We start from the raw sequence: 17,628 nt of genomic DNA on the forward strand, positions 1-17,628 counted from the left end.
CAGGTTTTTGTGTGGACATAACTTTTTAATGCATTTGGGTAAATAGCAAAGATTTCAATTTTTAGGTCATGTGGTAGAAGTATGTTTGATTTTGTAAGAAACCGCCAAACTGTCTTCCAAACTAGTTGTACCATTTTGCATTCCTACTAGCAATGAAGGAGAGCTTCTGTTGCTACATATTCTTGCCAGCATTTGGTATTATCACTGTATTGGGTTTTAGCTCTTCTAATCCACATGTAGTGGTATTTAATTGTTGCTTTATGATGTATTAATAATTTTTAAAAGTTATTTTTCTAGTTGTTGCCCTGGGCTTATACATCTTTACTTATCAGAATCTATTTCAGATTTGTATTAACTATGGTGAGATATAGAAAACTTATTCCTATATAGCTCTATTGTCTGTAAGGGTCCCCTGAGTGGTAGAGCTTAACTGGGGTCCCCTGAGTTGAGGGTGGCTACCGGTTTGTTGGGAGTAGGCTCTGAATAACCAAACAGGATGACTTGCTGAGGAAGGGGATATGATCTGCAGGCAGATAAAATAGGAGCTTGAACAAAGATAATCATTTCTCCTTGTTCATAGTAATATCATTAAAGAGCTTATCAAATGCATATGCTAAAATCTGAGTCCTCTTGGGCTATCATATTCACAAGTTATAAATTGAAAGATTTTCGTTTACTAGCCCATGACTTGCAATGCCTGAAAAATGGGTTCTTTAAGGGTAGGTGCTTCTCAGAACAGGCCAAGAGAATGTAGTAGTGTAAATATCCGACAGTCAGAGTTGCAACACTTTAAACTGCGAATGGAGGGAAGGGAAAAGTAACTAACCAAAAACTGTAAAATGAGCTGGTACAGGGGACATTACATACGACAAAATAAGAAGAGTAAAGGAAGCATTTAATAATTTTAACAGAGCAGAACAAGTTGGGAAAAGGGCAGAGATAATGGGTGTAGATTCAGTTGTACAGAATTGGAGCCGTTAAATTTTGGAAATTAAGTCTTTAGCAGAAAGGAGTAAATAGGACTGCCTAGGTATTATGAAGACTTAGTGTGGAGAAGTATATGGATAGAGGTGAGAGGGTTAGGATAAAAAAACCAAAAGCCATTTTTGAGAACTGTACTTTAGGCCACTTGGCCAGAGAGGGGAAAGGAACAATATATTCTTAATGCTTACAGCAGTTGTTTTCTCTTGGATGACTCAATTTCAACAATTTAAATATAATTTCTTACTCTCTCTCACTGCAACCTCCCTCCTTCCCACAAGATCTTATTGTTCTCTTTGTTCTGACTCCCCAGCACCATTCTTTTGCATTCCAAGGGTGTTACAATAACCTTGAAACTCCCATAAGCTATGAAGAGGGCTCAGGTAAATTGTGACTGCTTATGAACTGACTTTTCAGTTGAGATACAGAGGCTCTGTCCACTCGTACTATCCAATTGGTTAGAGAATTGAATGTGTGTGTATGAGTACGTGTGTGTGTGTATGTGTATGTTGGTGTGTGTATTTGGGAGAACAGGAATGGCAAATAATTGTTTAGATCAGAGCCCTAAACTCAAATTCCTGCTGGAGTCAGGCACCCCATCTGAAGGGAGTAGCTGGTACTCAGTTTCTGCAGATTGTTGCCATGTGAGAATATAAATTCAGTGTTACCAGATGTTTTAATTTTAAAAAAAAAAAAGAAACAGGAAACCTGAATTTTTATATAAAATCTTCTACCTTTTAAATATTACCAACTAATTTGAAACTTTGAAAAACACTAGGTAGGCCAAACAAAATACTTCTCCAACCACCCAATGGTGAATGCTAATTTAGGTGATAGAATTCGTGGTAGAGCCTTGATCTGGTGATTTTAAACTCAGTCTGGCCCTTCGTCCATTAAGTATGGGTTTGATTCCAGCTTGGTGGGGTTGAGTACTTCTCCCAAATGGCAGTCTTGCATGTTGGTTTTTATCCTTTAACTTAAGTGAGAACTTCCTCAATGATGAAAATGGTAAGTAGACTCTATGCTTGGTTAGGATCAGTCTGTTCAGCAGGTAACTGAAAAATCAGTGGTTAGACTATGAGATGTAAAGAAAGTAATCAGAAGGTAGTTTTCTTGTGGTTCCTTTTTATGTGCTTGCTCCTTCATGAGATCATGAGTCTGCTGAAGACAAACCATGGTAAAGACTGGATTTGGCTCTAAACGTGTTGAGAAGCTATTGGAGGCTTGCGAACAAGGAAGGAACACGATCTAACTTAATATTCTAAAAGGAACACTCTAAAAGAGCTGACAGGAGAGCCCTGTCTGGAGCTACAATCTGGAGACTTCCAGAAAATCTGCCTTTACAGCCTTTTCGTCTACCACGCGTTCTTTCCTAGGAATGCTGTTCTTATATTTATGATGTTCACATCCCTGCCCTCTACTGCAAATAGAGATATCCTCTACGGTTTTTGGGCCACGTAGTCTGATAAACGTGAAACCTATATCATCCTGAATGAGTAATCCAAGGGTAACCAATGCCTCCTCTGATTGAACGAGCTTCACTGTGTTCTCACTTGGCCTTCAGGCCATTTCTCAGATATGTGACAAGATAGAGCCTTCTAGATATCTGCTGTTTCCATCTGAGAAAACAAGTGATATGACCTTATGAATTGATCTAATTGCTCAACGCCATGTTTCTATCTTTCAGAAAATATTGAAGGAAGGACCTATGCTGAAGAACTGCAACTCCTTCAAGAGATGGAAGCTTAGATATTTTCTAGTTCAAGGACGGAAGCTCTACTTTGCACACCATCCAGCGGTAATGTATAGCATATTGTCAACTAGATTAATGGGTGGGTGCCAGGAAACCTTTGTGTGGGAAGATGGACTAATAAGTAAAGACATGTCAGCAAACATTAGGGTGGAAGTTGAAGCCCTCTACTCTTTTTTTAACTTGCCCTTTTGGGTCAAATGGGGATACTTTTCTCTCCTTTCTCTTTTCTGTATCCCTTTCCTTTTGTATTTTTCCCAGCTAGCTTCTGCACCCAGAACCTACTATAATTTTGGGGATCCAGTGCAAAATGAAAATGTAGTGCCCTTTATTCAAAAAGCAGGGGGAAGTTGTATTAAAGCTACTAACATATAATGCTTTATGTTTATACTAAAATATTAATATAAAGCAAAGACTTGTCATGGTGTTTTTATTTGCTAATGTAATTCTAAGTAAAGAAAAATACGATTTTAAATAATTAGCATGAATTTCACTATTTGTCTGCACACTCTGCAACACCAGTTTTAAATGCAAATGTAAGAGCATTTAATTCATATAAAGAATCACTAAAATTATACAATTTGTGTTTAGTAGCTCATACAAGCGTAGTATTTTGTTCTCAGTAGTATAAAAAAACTGCACAAAACTAGCTCAACTGTTCATATTTTACTTCTCGATACTTGCACATTCCACCAACACTTTTTTAACTGAAAGAACTATGGGTTGCCTTATCTTTCCATTTCTTTCCATGTCATCATTTTTAGCAGAAATGGTTGGCTAACACAGGGGTGTAATGAGCAAGAAAGAATACAATAGGGCTTCTTGGTTGTTCGTATTTCTCAGAAACCGTTGTCTTTTTCCTATGTCTGAAGCAAGTTCTGGTTCCAACAGAAAGTATGACCTCTCAGGGCTGTCAGCTCCCCTACTGCTTACTCAGTTATAGATGTAACACACTTATCTTGTACTTGCTTTGAGTCTTGCTAAACTCCCACTCATCATGGGTCCACTAGAATTCTATGTTCACGGGCATCACAAATGCACATGGAGCGACAAGACATGGGGTGGAAATGTATATTGCACCTATCTCCTCTGCTCATATGCATGATCTGTTGTCCCATCGGACTTTACTTACAAAACACATGCTCAAAGACAAAATTATGAAGTAATTTTAAGATGACAACAACAAAGCATTAAACTAAGTGTGAGGCCCTTCTGAACATGGGGCCCTGTGTGACTGCACAGTTTGTATACTGGTAAAACCGGCCTTGCCTGTATCCATGATACTGATTTCCTGCTGCTGGCTAGATGGTATCTACTATGGCCAGTGAATAAGGAGACACAGGCCTCAAACTGGATGGGACTAGCAAGACTGCAAAGGCTGCCACCCAATAAAATAGGAGTTTATCACAATCTGTTTCTCTAGGACTCTAGTTAAACCACATCTCATTATCTTTTCCAGCATAAGCCTTTATGTTTAAATAATTCTGAACTGACCAACTCAAGCCTTCCTATAATTCCACATAAATGTCTGTAAAAAGTTTATTTTGATTTCATTTTTTTGGTCACATAATACATTAACAAAAATCATGTTGCTGAATAAATTTTAGCCCTCAAGCCAAAGAAATGATTGGATCATGACTGCCACAAATGCCTGTCAGTAAGTGTGTGTGTGTGTGTGTGTGTTTACCTTTTAATGTCTCTTTGCATCATTAACCAGGCGGTTCCTTGTCCCTCTCTGTCTTATATCTTTCCAGTTTGCACACTTTGAAACGATTGATCTGTCTCAAGCCACCGTGGCAGAAAGCAGCTGTAGAAACCTTTGCCACAGTTTTTGTGTAAGTAAGATTGGGAATGACTGAATGGGCAGGGGTAGGGGCTAGCTGGGAAGATAGCTTTCCATAACCACTTCTTGCTTCTTTGAACTTCAGGTTTCCAAAGTTTCCTTTGATCCCAAAGTGTTATCATTCATGCAAACATTTTCTAGCAGCCCACTAATAGGGAAGAAAAAAAGTGATGTTCTTGTTCCTTATTACCAGTATAAAGCTAAGCTGATTTTAAGGGGAAGGGAGTATGTCACTTATAAAAATCAGTCCTCCCAGTGAAGGTGATTTAGAAGAGTATCACTGGGAGTCTTTCAAGAGACTGCTAATATGTTATAGAAAATGGCAGGATAATTGAGTTACATGACATCCTCTCCTCTGATGAGGTAGATAAGAGCCCTAATTCAAAGTGAAATCTACCCCATGTTGAGATTACTGATGAAAGTGCCTCAAAGAAAGCAGAAAATTTTCTAGAGAAGTGTCTAGGGCTTCGTGTGGCTGAAATGTCACATGGCTTTGGTCATTCAAGTGAATCCAGACCAGAAAACTCACTGAAAAATAGAAAGCTTGGTGGCCCAGGAATTCTCCTACCCACTCCCTTCCAGAACTGTCTTCTCCTAGCCTCAGTGGTGGGATATGGAGACTGGAGTTCCTGTTTAGGCAGGTAGGGGATAGTACCTAACAGACTAAAGAGCTGCAGACCCAGTATCCTGCTTCCATAGTTGGTTCATGTTCCATCCTCCCTTGAAAGGAGGGCGGCTGGGTCTAAGAAGACTTTGCTTTTGTTACTCTCTCATTACATCACCCTGACACAGGGTAGAACTGAGGGCTCTGTTGACCAGTCCCAAAAAGCTGAGTCTTTGGGTGATGAGCCTATAGGCTAATGTTTTTGGTCTCCATTCTACAAAGAAAGAAATCATAAAGGCTAGGCTGCCCCTTAACCTAATTAAAGCACAGAAGCACTAAACATCAGCCCCACTCAAGAAAGGGTTTGGACCAAAGGAGTGGCTGTTACCACAATCCCAACTAGCTCCTATTTCCATCTACCACATAATCTCACTGTGTTACATGCAAAAGAAGAAACAAATGCCTTGTTGGTGTGGTGAGCTCTAGCTTCAGGACTCGGGGAGCTTATAGTAAAGGCAAGTAGGGCAATGGAAGCAATGACTGATGCTGTAGCTATCCATGATCCCTCCTGCCCTCTGGGAAAAGATCAAGTCCTGCCCATAGTCTACGTCTGCTAGACTCTCAGGGTGGCATTCTTATTATTCCTGCCTGGGTTCTTGTGCCAAGCAGGGTTAAGAAAGACAACTGTAAAATTCTCTTCAGGTTGTCCCTAACCATAAGAAAGCAAGAAACTGGGTTTTTAGACATCTCATTCTCCCACTAAACAGAAACAGGGACACCCTAATGAACCACATACAATTTTACCATTTCAAGTAGACAGAGTAGCAGTAAGCAAGTAGGGTTTTCAGGCAAACTAACTTGAGTAATAGATGGTACATGGTTTAGTATTTAAAAGAATGAATTCTGAAGCCAAAGAATCTGGATTTCAATTCTGGTTTAGTTTTTTACCTGCTGGGTGACCCTGAGCAAATCATTTAACTCTTTTTGTCTTGGTTTTCTCGGCTATGAAATGGGAAAAATAACAATGCCCATCTCACAGGGTTGTAATGAAGATTGAATGAAATCAGATGCATAAAGTGCTTTAGAATAGTTCTTGGCACATAGTGAGTGGCATTAAAATGTTAATTATTGCTATTAGCATTATTATTATTTTGGATGGGTATCTAAGGAGCTACGAGTGGCTCTGGGAACGTCTGTCTTATATTCAAGAAGTGGCTTACGTTGTGCTTGGTACATCTGTGTAGTTTCTTAGAGAGTTCACAGACTCTGTTTGAAGGCAAAGTTGTGGAGTGAGAACCAGCTAATAATGTGACTTTTTGTTTAGGTTATCACACCACAACGAAAAATCACTCTGGCTGCACCCAACCGGAAAGACATGGAAGAATGGATTAACATCATAAAAACCGTCCAACAGGGAGAAATTTATAAGGTAAGGAAACTAGTAGAGAAGCCACACAATTCTTAATAGGTAAATAATTAATTGCATTAGTTAAGCCACCTTTAGAGCAGGGAAATAATAAGATGGAAGCAGAGACCACCAGGTTAGGAATTATAGGCAGAAAACCTCTTTAGAATTATTCATAAATAGGAGTAATTCACTTGGACTCAGACCTTCGTAAGTACGTGGTGCAGATACTTCTATACATATCCACTTGATATGTAGATGTCAATGTATGCCCAATGGATGAGTCACTCAAGATGTATGTGAGCAGCTAATGTAGATGCCCTTAGGTTAGGAAAACCGGAATCAGCAGTCTTGACTTGGGTCTGCTGAATGACTATAGTAGCAGCAAAGGAAACTGAGACTCAGAAAGAGGTAGGAGCCAGTCCAAGGCGGAATCAGTATTCAGTAGTGAAACCAGGATTCTGATGCAGGCTATGTGACTCCAAAGCCTATGTCCTTGACCACTATGCTCTTTGCCTTTCTGTTTTCTGTCTACTACAAAAGTAATGTAGAGGGAAGAGCAAGAAGTATCCTCTCCAAAGCTTAGCAGGGTTCTTTTTTACCTGGCAGTACCAAATCTCTGGCCACTGCTCCCTGCAGTAACTGGTGCAATCAAACTTCAGGAGATACACTCTGCTTGCCCTTCTGTAGATCTACCACAGTTAGAATTTATGTAAGTTCCAAGAGGAGAGAGATCTGTGTCACTTATTTACTTAGAGCAGTCTCTGGCACATAGTAAAGGCACAATAAATATCTTTTGAATGAATAAATGAATCTGCAGGAAATCTTGGAACCAGAGTTTGGACAGAGAATGATACATGGTTCATCCTGAAGCAAAGTTCTGCTGTAAAGGTCTTAGAGAGAAAGGGGAAGGTGAATTCAGACTTTAAAACAACCTAATGTCTGAAATAACTAGCAATGGGTAGAAGATTGTTCTAGGCAATTTGGATGGAGCAGTGTGTGAAGTGGCTTGGTGATAATGTGGTTTAGAAATAAAACTAATGCCATAGAGAAGAACCATCCATCCCTACTCCCCGAGGACTTCTCAGGCTTTTGACCACTTAGTCTCGTAACTATACATTCTGCTCCCTATAGCATGATGGGGAACATGACAAGATGGCTGACTTGAGGTCTCTCCAATATCATTAAGGCCTCTTCCAGTCCCACATTATATATGCTTAAATTGAGAGATCCTTTGCTTAGCATTTGATGGTGATCTTTATATGATTTAGCACTCAGAATTTTACCTCTTTGTTACTTTCTTCTTCCTTTCCTAATGGAGAAGCACGTCCCCTTTTTGCCCCCTGCCCCAACCAATGAGGCCACTATGGTACAACATTACAGGCAGTCATAAAAAGTTGTGAATTCCCTGCTCCTTTCCTATATTTGTCCCTGTGGACCAATATCTTTCCTTCCTGTGACTTAACCTCTATTCAAACTGGAGGGTTTCTCATGAATCGTATAAATTTTCAATTTGGCATAAAAGGTCACATAGGATATTTTGAATTTTAATTATTGTTCTAGGAACGCAAAAACTGCTAGAGAAATTCTGATGACTACCAGAGAATTGGTGCACCATCCCTGAATTCATTGAATTAAACACCTAGGTGTTGATCGCCCAGCACAAACTAGAAAGGAAAAAAATCTCCCTGTTTACTCTCTTGGAAGAGTTGTATCAGGTTGTAATCACAACTTCTGTGGAGCTTCTCCAGGGACCTAAATCTATTAAGGAACACTTTTAGCTGATAGTGAAACGTCTCGGCACCAGCATCTTAGCAATTTGTCTTACTTGAAGCTTAAATAGTCAAATATGCTTTCTCCCATATGTGCCTTATCTCTAATGGTCCCTTCTATCTTCTGTCACCACCAATGCCTGACAAATAGGGCAAGGGAAGATTAATCATGGATTTAGTGGTCTATTAAAGTGGTGACAAAATAATTGGATAATCTATTGGAAACTAGTCAGTACACATTAATAAGCCATCCCCTACTAGTTGCCCAATTCTGTTTCATAAAGAGTAGAAAAAAAAAGATGCAATACTTGCTCCAGGCCTCAATGAGCTTTGTAGGTAATAGGGAGACACTATATACACAGAAACAAAAGAAATAGTTAAATGACAGTACCCAAGATAAATGACAGTTTTCAGAGATGTTACAAGGCAATGCATGATTGATTGCCAGATAAATGAAACAGATAATAAAGTGGTATGGGAGTTCAGAGGAGAAAGAGATAAGTATGGGCTGGAGTCCTCTGGGAAGAGTTAACAGAGGAGAGATTTGAGACTGACCTTGAAAGATAGATTGTATTTTATTGGTGGCAGGGAATTAGGGACAGTGGGAGGTCCTGGGCTATGGAACTGGTATAGGCAAAAGCTGAATAACAGGAAAACAGAACCTTTTTGGAATACAGCGAAAGGGAGAATTCATTTCACCAGAAAAGTTTAGGAAAGTGAGTCCAAGAAGTATGTCTTGAGAGGTAGATGGGGCCTGACTATGGAGATTTTTCAATGCCAGGATAAAGAGTGGGGAAGATTTGCAATGTGTTCAAAGTTAAGCTTCAGGATGGATTCAAAAGGGAAGACAATTGATAAGAGGGATACTTTAGAAATACAGGATGGATTAGACAAGGGAAAAACTAGAGGCCAGAAGTTCAGAGAAGAGGCTATGATTAATTATGGCAAGACCGTGTTAAGCCCCAGAATGAGGATAGAAAGGGAGGACAAGTGTGGATACTGAGTTAGGGGTTGGGGAGAACCTAAATATAAGAAAGAGGCAAATGAAATAGAAAAATCACAGACAGATGAAAGGTGTGAGCCTGGGGGATTTAAAGAAAGAATAAAAGGAAAAAGTTTGAAATAAGGAGCTGCTTGGAAGACTAGATTAAAAAGTTAGCTCTTCCTAATGAATTGCCATGGAATCATTGACCGTGGAAACAGAAATAGACCTTAAAAGTTATCTGGACTCCAGATACTAGATTTTAGAGCATCTGGAGATGTAAGTCATGTGGCCTTTATTTGAACTCTTCCAAAGGTAGAGAACTAAGTTTCTTGCAAAAAAGTCCATCTAATTGTTCCTAAAGCTCTAAATCTTGGAAATTTTTTTTCTGAAACTTTGGTCTAGTTGAAGAAATAACTTTCCAACATTCACTGTAAGCTGCAGGAATGACATCAGCTGGCTCTTGAGGTGGAGAACTGCTTGTCAGATGTTGTACAGAAAATTGATTTTTTTAAGTGGGCAAACTAGATGAACTTCAAAATTCCTTTCAACCTGAAAAGCTTATGATTCCAAGATTTCACTTAGCAGATGAGAAAACTGAGCCTCAGAGAGGTTCAGTTGCCTTGCCTAAAATCATAAGTTGATCCTGGCAAAATTAATATCTTAGTTCTTTTAATTTTTAATCCAAGTTCTCAGGAGGATATCGTAAATTCCGCCTAATTATCTTCTTTCTGTCCTTTAGTTTCCACCCTTTGTGATTATGGGGCAGGAATACTAAGGTAGACGACTGAATCGTATAGATCAACAAATAAATTTGAAGTGGCAAAATGACTCTAGCTCATGCATAGTGGGTCCACGGCTAGTGGTTTACTCAGGCTGAGCCCAGTTTACACTTGTCCCAGCATAAGTATTAACAGCTCCCCTTTCACTGTAGAAAGTGGCCCAATTTGGACAACATGGTCACCCTACCAATGGCCAACCTGGGAGGCCCTAACACTCTTCTGTAATTCCCCAAACCTTGATAGAACTGAGCAGTTGAGTTCACATTAAAGCACAAACTACTGACTTCGTTTTATCTAAACTCAACATTTTATCATGTGAGCCATCCCCAAAAAGGCTCCTTTATGGAATTATATCTGTAGCCGACTTTGTGCTTTGTGGGATATTTCACCTGATACTTTTATGTACTTTGCAAACACTTAATATTACTAAATCCTCGCATTTGGAAAGTGCTTTGGAGTCAATAAGCTTTCATTTAACTACTAGACAAACAATTAATACACATATCTGACTTCTCGATTATGCTGAAAGGAATTCAGGAGGTGGGAAAAGTACCCTTAGCTGCCCTACATCAGCGATGTCTTAGTTCAGGCTGCCATAATAAAAATACCATAGACTAGGTGGCTTAAGCAACAAACATGTATTTCTCACACTTCTGGAGGCTGTAGAGTCCAAGATCAAGGTACTGGCAGGTTCAGTGCCTGGTGAGGGGTTGCTTCTTGGTTCATAGATGGGAGTCTTCTGATTGTATCCTCATATGGCAGAAAAAGGAGCAAGAAAACTCTCTGGGGTCCCTTTTATAAGAGCGCTAATCTCATTCATGAGGGATCCATCACTTCCTATAACGTGTGGGGAGCATGCATTCAGTGCATTGCCATCTGCCCCTACACACCTCCAAATTAATGGCCTTCCCACATGTAAAATACATTCATTTCACCTAAAAATTCCAAAAGTCTTAACTCATTCCAACATGAATTCTAAAGTCTAAAGTATCATCTAAATATCATTTACATCAGATATGGGTGAGACAGCCTTGGACAAAATTTATTTCCAGCTGTGAACCTGTGAGGTCAAACAAGTTATGTCCTTCCAAAATAGAAGTGGTGAGCTAGGCATGGGATAGACATTCTCATTCTAAAAGGGAGAAATAGAAAACAAGGAAGAAATGACAGGTCCCAGGCAAGTCCAAAACCTGGCAAGGCAAGCTCCATGAGATCTTAAGTTTGGAGAATACAGATGGTCTCCAACTTACGATGGTTGGACTCACAGCTTTTTGACTTTACAGTGGTGCAAAAGCAATACACATTTAGTAGAAATAGTACTTCAAAATTTTGAATTTTGATCTTTTCCTGAGGTAGTGATAGGCAGTACCATGCTGGGCGGCAGCAGCAAGCCACAGTTCCCAGTGAGCCACTCAATCTTGAGAGTAAACAGCCCATATTCTACAGTGCACTGTGTTGCCAAAGTTTTGGGAGATACTGTACTTTGTGTTTTTACATCCCATCATGTCTACAAAACGTCCATTTTTGACTTAACAATATTTCGAACTTACTGGGTTTATCAGGATGTAACCCCATAGTAAACTGGGAGCATCTGTAATCCTCTGGCTCAATGCTCTGCCTTCCAGACCTATGCGGGTGGCAACATCACCCCCACAGATCAGCAGGGCAGTGCCAATGCTGTGGCTCTCTACAGTGGCCCTATTCATGGCATGATTCTCTGTTAGAACAGGGGCAAGCCCCCAGGGCTCTGCTGGACTGTTCCATCCCCACAGTTCTGCTGGGCATTGGTTCCACCCTTTGAAATTAATGTGGAGACAGCCTTGCCACCTAGAACTGTGCACTTTGGGCCTGTGGTGGGAGTGGCAGCCCTATTGATCTCTGAATCACCTTTGGGATCATTCTTTACTTGTCTTGAAGAAGTTCACATCCAAAAAGTTCTATGGTCCAGTCCTGTAGGGTCTTCTTTGTTTCGTCCCATTTTCTCAATTTCCTTTAGTCTCAGCTGACAGTGGTTCTGCTACTTTAATCCCATCTCTATTACTGGCTTTTGTAGAGATGGCTAATTAAGTCTGTGATTGACATCCACACTAATCTCCTTATCAAATAGTGGGTCTTTCACACCTTTTCAAACATATTTTCTTATTTTTTGTAATGTGGACAGACTGAGAATTTTCCAAAATCTCTAAATTCTATGGGTTTTTTGCTTAACAATTCCATCCTCAATTCATTTATCTCCTCTCACATTTTTCATTTTAATAACATTTTATTAACCAAATATATGCACAATATTATAATTTTAGCTATAATCAAAATAAAACTGATTAATGAGCTATTTATTTATGTTTCATTTTTTAAAAATATTAATATTAATTTTGATTGACAAATCATAATTACACAGATTTATGGAGGAAAATGTGATGTTTTCACATATGTATACAAGGTGGCATGATTAAATCAAGCTAATTAACATATCTATCACCCCGATTACCTATCATTTTTCATGGTGAGATATTTGAAATTTACTCTCTTAATTATTTAAACATACTCTATATAATTCATTGTTATTGACTATAGTTACCCTGCTGCACAATAGATCTCAAAATTCATTCCTCTTGTCTATCTGAAACTTTGTACCCTTTGATCTCCCCATTCCCTCCTCCTCTCCCTCAACCACCATTCTATTCTCTACTTCTTTGAGTTCAACTTTATCAGATTCCATATATAAATGAGATCATGTAGTATTTGTTTTTCTGTGCTAGCTTATTTCACTTAGCATAATGTCCTCCAGATTCACCCATGTTGTCACCAATGATAGAATTCCCCCTTCTTTAATGCTGAATAGCATTCCATTGTATATATATACCACATTTTATTTATTCATTCATTTGTTGATGGACACTTAAGCTGCTTCCGTATCTTGACTATTGTGAATAATGCTGCAATGAACTTGGGAGTGCAAATATCCCTTTGACAGAATGATTTCAGTTTCTTTCCACATATACCTAGAAATGGAACTACTGGATCATATGGTTGTTCTATTTTTAGGTTTTTTGAGGTACCCCTGTACCATTTTCCATAATGGCTATGTTAATTTACATTCCTACCAACAATGCCTAAGAGTTCCCTATTCTCCACATCCTCTCCAACACTTATTATCTTTCATCTTTTTTGTTAAAAAGCCATTCTAACAGGTGTGGTGTGATATCTCAATGTGGTTTTAATTTGCATTTCCTTAATGATTAATGATATTGAGCATTTTTTCATGTACCTATTGACCATTTGTATATCTTCTTTAGAGAAATATCTGTTCAGGTCTCCTGCCATTTTTAATTGGGCTGTTTTATTGCTATTGAGTTGTTACAGTTCCTTATATATTTTGGATATTATCTTCTTATCAGATGTATGGTTTGCAAATATTTTCTTCCACTCTGTGGGTTGTCTTTTCACTTTGTTAATTATTTCCATTGCTGCATAGAAGATTTTTAGTTTGATGTAATCTCATTTGTCCAGTTTTGCATTTGTTGCTTGTGCTTTGGGGGTCAGAGCCAAAACATCCTTGCCCAGACCAATGTTGGGGAGCTTTTTCCCTTGTGTTATCACAGTAGTTCTACAGTTTCAGCTTTTACAGTTAAGTCTTTAACCCACTTTGAATTGATTTTTTAATACAGTATAAGGCAGCAGTCTTCAAACTTTTTGGCATCTGGGATTCGTTTCCATGGAAGACAATTTTTCCATGGACTGTGGTTGGGGGTTGGTAGGGAGGCTATGGGATGAAACTGTTCCACCTCAGATCATCAGGCATTAGTTAGATTCTCATAAGGAGTGTGCAACCCAGAGCCCTCATGTGTGCAGTTCACAATAGGATTCTCACTCCTATGAGAATCTAATGCCACTGCTCATCTGACAGGAGGCAGAGCTCAGGCAGTAATGCTCACTCGTCCACCGGTCACTTCCTACTGTGAGGCCTGGTTCCTAATAGGCCATGGACTGGTACCAATCTGTGGCTCAGGGGTTCAGGACCCCTCATATAAGGGTCTAATTGTGTTCTCCTGTATGTGGATATCCAGCCAACACCATTTATTGAAAAGACTGCCCTTTCTCCATTTTGTGTTTTTGGCAACTTTGTCAAAAGCTGTCAGTCAACTACTGTCAGTTAACTGTAAATGCATGGGTTTATTTCTGGGTTTCCTACCCTGTTGCATTTGTCAATGTGTCTGTTTTTATGCCAGTACCATGCTGTTTTAATTATAATCACTTTACATATGTTTTGAAATCAGCAAGTGTGATGCTTCCAGCTTTGTTCTTTTTGGTCAAGATTGTTTTGGGTATTCAGGGTCTTTTGTGGTTCCATACAAATTTAAGGATTTTTTTTCCATTTGTGTGAAAAATGACATTGGATGATCTTAGAGGAAAGGTGTTCAAAAAATGACATTGGAATTTTGATAGGGATTGCATTGAATCTGTAGATTGCTTTGGGTAGTATGAATATTTTTTACAAAATTAATTATTCCAATCCATGAACACAGCATATCTTTCCATTTATTTGTGTTTTCTTCCATTTTTTAATTGATCTTTTATAGTTTTCAGTATGCAGGTCTTTTACTTCCTTGGTTAAATTTACGCCTAAGTATTTTCTTTTTTGTTGCTATTGTAAGTGGGATTGTTTTCTTAATTTCCTTTTCACATAGTTCATTATTGGTACAGGTTAAGCATCGCAAATTTCAAAATCCCAAACCTTAAATGCTCCAAAATCCAAAACTTTTTTTAGCACCAATATGATGCTTAAAAGAAATGCTCATTGGGGCATTTCAGATGTCAGATTTTTGGATTTGGGATGCTCAACAGTCAAGTATAATGCAAATACCTCAAAATCCTAAAAAATCTGAAATCTGAAACACTTTTTGGTCCCAGGCATTTTGGATAAGAGATACTCAACACGTATATAAAATGCTACTGATTTTTGTATGTTGATTTTATATCCTGCAAATTTACTGAACTTGTTTATCAGTTCTAACAGTTTTTTGGTAGAGTCTTTAGGTTTTTTAAAATATATAAGGTCATGTCATCAGCAACTAGAGGCAATTTCACTTGTTTCTTTTCTATTAGGATATCTTTTATTTATTTCTCCTGCCTAATTGCTCTGGTTTTTACATGTGATAATTATCAGAATTTGAAAAGAAGTGATGAGAATGGGCCTTGTCCCTCAGGGCCTTGTCCCTGATTTTAGAGGAAAAGCTTTCAACATTTTACTATTTAGAATGATACTACCTATCAGTTTGTTACGTGGCCTTTATTATGCTTAGTTACATTCCCTCTATACCTAATCTGTTGAGAGGTTTTTTTCTTTTTTAAATCATGAAAGGGTCTTGAATTTTGTCAAATGCTTTTTTTCTGCATCACTGAGATTATCATGTGATTTGAATTCTTCGTTTGTTGATATGGTGAATCACACTTATTGATTTATGTATGTTGCATCATCTTTTTATCTCAGGGATAAATCCCACTTGATCATGGTAAATGATTCTTTTAATGTATTCTTAAATTCAGTTTGCTAATATTTTATTGAGGATTTTTGCATCTGTGTTTGTCAGGGATATTAGCCTGTAGTTTTCTTTTTTTGTTGTGTCCTTGTCTGGCTTTGTTGTCAATGAGCATCAGAATTTATTGGATCACCTCTCTGACACTAGGGTTGGATGGGGCCAGGTGTTCCTCCATGGGTAATTGCCGGCCTAACAGTTCTCCCTTGGCCTGAGGAAGAGTTAATCAGAGCACCCAGGTTGTCTGAAGAAGCTAGCTAAGGATTCAAGCCTGGAAGACCCATGGACCATGTTTCCTGCAGCACGGTGCTATTGGCAAACTCCTCTGATGTGGCGCTTCCATTGGCAGGAACACAGAGCAGCCACCAAGATCTATACATTGATTACTGTGAGCCCCACCCCATTTTTTGTTTCTTACTGACCCCAGGTGACCTAGCCCTGCTGATACTACCAATGTTTCCCGTGGGACAAGACAGGAGTGGACTTCCTGTGAAGGGTCCCAAAATGTGAGGAAGCTGAATATCTGCCTTCAACTCTCTTTTCCCACTTAGAAACCAATAACTCCAAGGAAATTCTTTGTGGCACTGCACCAGCTTGAGGGGGAAGTGGCATAGTCAAAGAGAACCATTACTTTTGCCATTTGACCCTGGCTTTTCTCAGTTCTGTGGTCCAAGGAGGGTGTCTCAGCCTCACTCCAAAGTTCTGGGATATTCATAATGGTATTCTTGCCTGTGGATAGTTGCCAGTTGGATTTCTGTAGTGCAGAGAGTGAAGCTGGAGAACTCCTATTCCACCATCTTGTTGATGTCACTCTCTATCTTACATTTTACTATAAGCAGTCAGGAGGAACCACATATCCTCAGCTAAATATTGAATTTCATCATTCACAAGTTCTACTTTCCATCAAACACTAGAATACAAACACAATTCAGGCAAGTTCTTTGCCACTTTATAACAACAATCACTTTTTCTTTATTGTCCAGTAACATGTTCTTGGCCGGTCCACATTTCCACCAAAATTCTGTTCATGATTACTCAGGTATACTCTAAGAAGATAGAAGCTTTCTCTACAGTTCTCCCTTTCCCTTTCTGAGCTCTCACGAAAATCTCCTTTAAAATTCTATTCAGAACAATCTAGGCTTTCTTGGCATGTACCTCAAAACTCTTCTAACCTCTACCCATTACCCAGTTTCAAAGTTTTTTCTACATTTTTAAGTATTTGTTATAGCAGTACTCCTCACTTCTCAGTACCAATTCCTGTCTTGGTCGTTTGGGCTGCTATAAAAAAATTCCACAGACTAGGTGGCTTAAAATGGCAAACATTATTTCTCACACTTCCGGAAGCCAGAGAGTCCAAGATCAAGCCACTGGCAGACTCAGTGTCTGGTGAAGACCCACTTCCTGGTTCATAGACAATTGTCTTCTTGTGTCTTCATATGGTGGAAAAGGGACTGAGATGGGTCTCTGGGGTCTCTTTTATAAGGGCACTGATCCAATTCATGAGGATTCCAATCTCATGACCTAATCACCTCCCAAAGGCCCCATCTCCTAATACCATCACCTTGAGGGTTAGCATTTCAACATATGATATGAAGGGGGTACACAAGCATTCAGTCCATGGCAAATGAAGAATCTGATCGGAGGATTTTTTTTTTTGGCCTCTTCCTAGCTTCTGGTGGTTGCTGGTAATTATTGGTGTTCGTTAGTTTGCTGACACATCACTCCAATCTCTGCCTTCATCATCACATAGTATTCTCCCCTGTGTCTGTTCCCTCTGTGTCTTCACATGGTGTTCTCCTCTCTGTATGTACCTATGTTCAAATTTCTCTTTTTATAAAGATAGCAGTCATTGGATTGAGGCCCACCATAATATAGTATGATCTCATCTTAAATTTATTATATCTTCAAAGACCCTACTTCCATATAGAATCACAGTCACAGGTAGTGAACGTTAGGACTTGAACATATCCTT

At 39.0% G+C, this 17,628-nt stretch overlaps 1 protein-coding gene across 1 annotated transcript in view; it reads left to right on the forward strand.

The window, feature by feature from the left end:
- DGKK (diacylglycerol kinase kappa) overlaps nt 1–17,628 on the forward strand; it is a 103,643-nt gene that overhangs the window by 43,255 nt on the left and 42,760 nt on the right. The window contains exons 2-4 of the mRNA XM_030807110.1: nt 2,669–2,779; nt 4,486–4,566; nt 6,503–6,607. Of these exons, the coding sequence (XP_030662970.1) occupies nt 2,669–2,779; nt 4,486–4,566; nt 6,503–6,607 (297 nt within the window). The remainder of the gene's footprint in view (nt 1–2,668; nt 2,780–4,485; nt 4,567–6,502; nt 6,608–17,628) is intronic.

Source organism: Nomascus leucogenys, chromosome X (genome assembly GCF_006542625.1).
Source record: "Nomascus leucogenys isolate Asia chromosome X, Asia_NLE_v1, whole genome shotgun sequence".
Classification (NCBI taxonomy): domain Eukaryota; kingdom Metazoa; phylum Chordata; class Mammalia; order Primates; family Hylobatidae; genus Nomascus; species Nomascus leucogenys.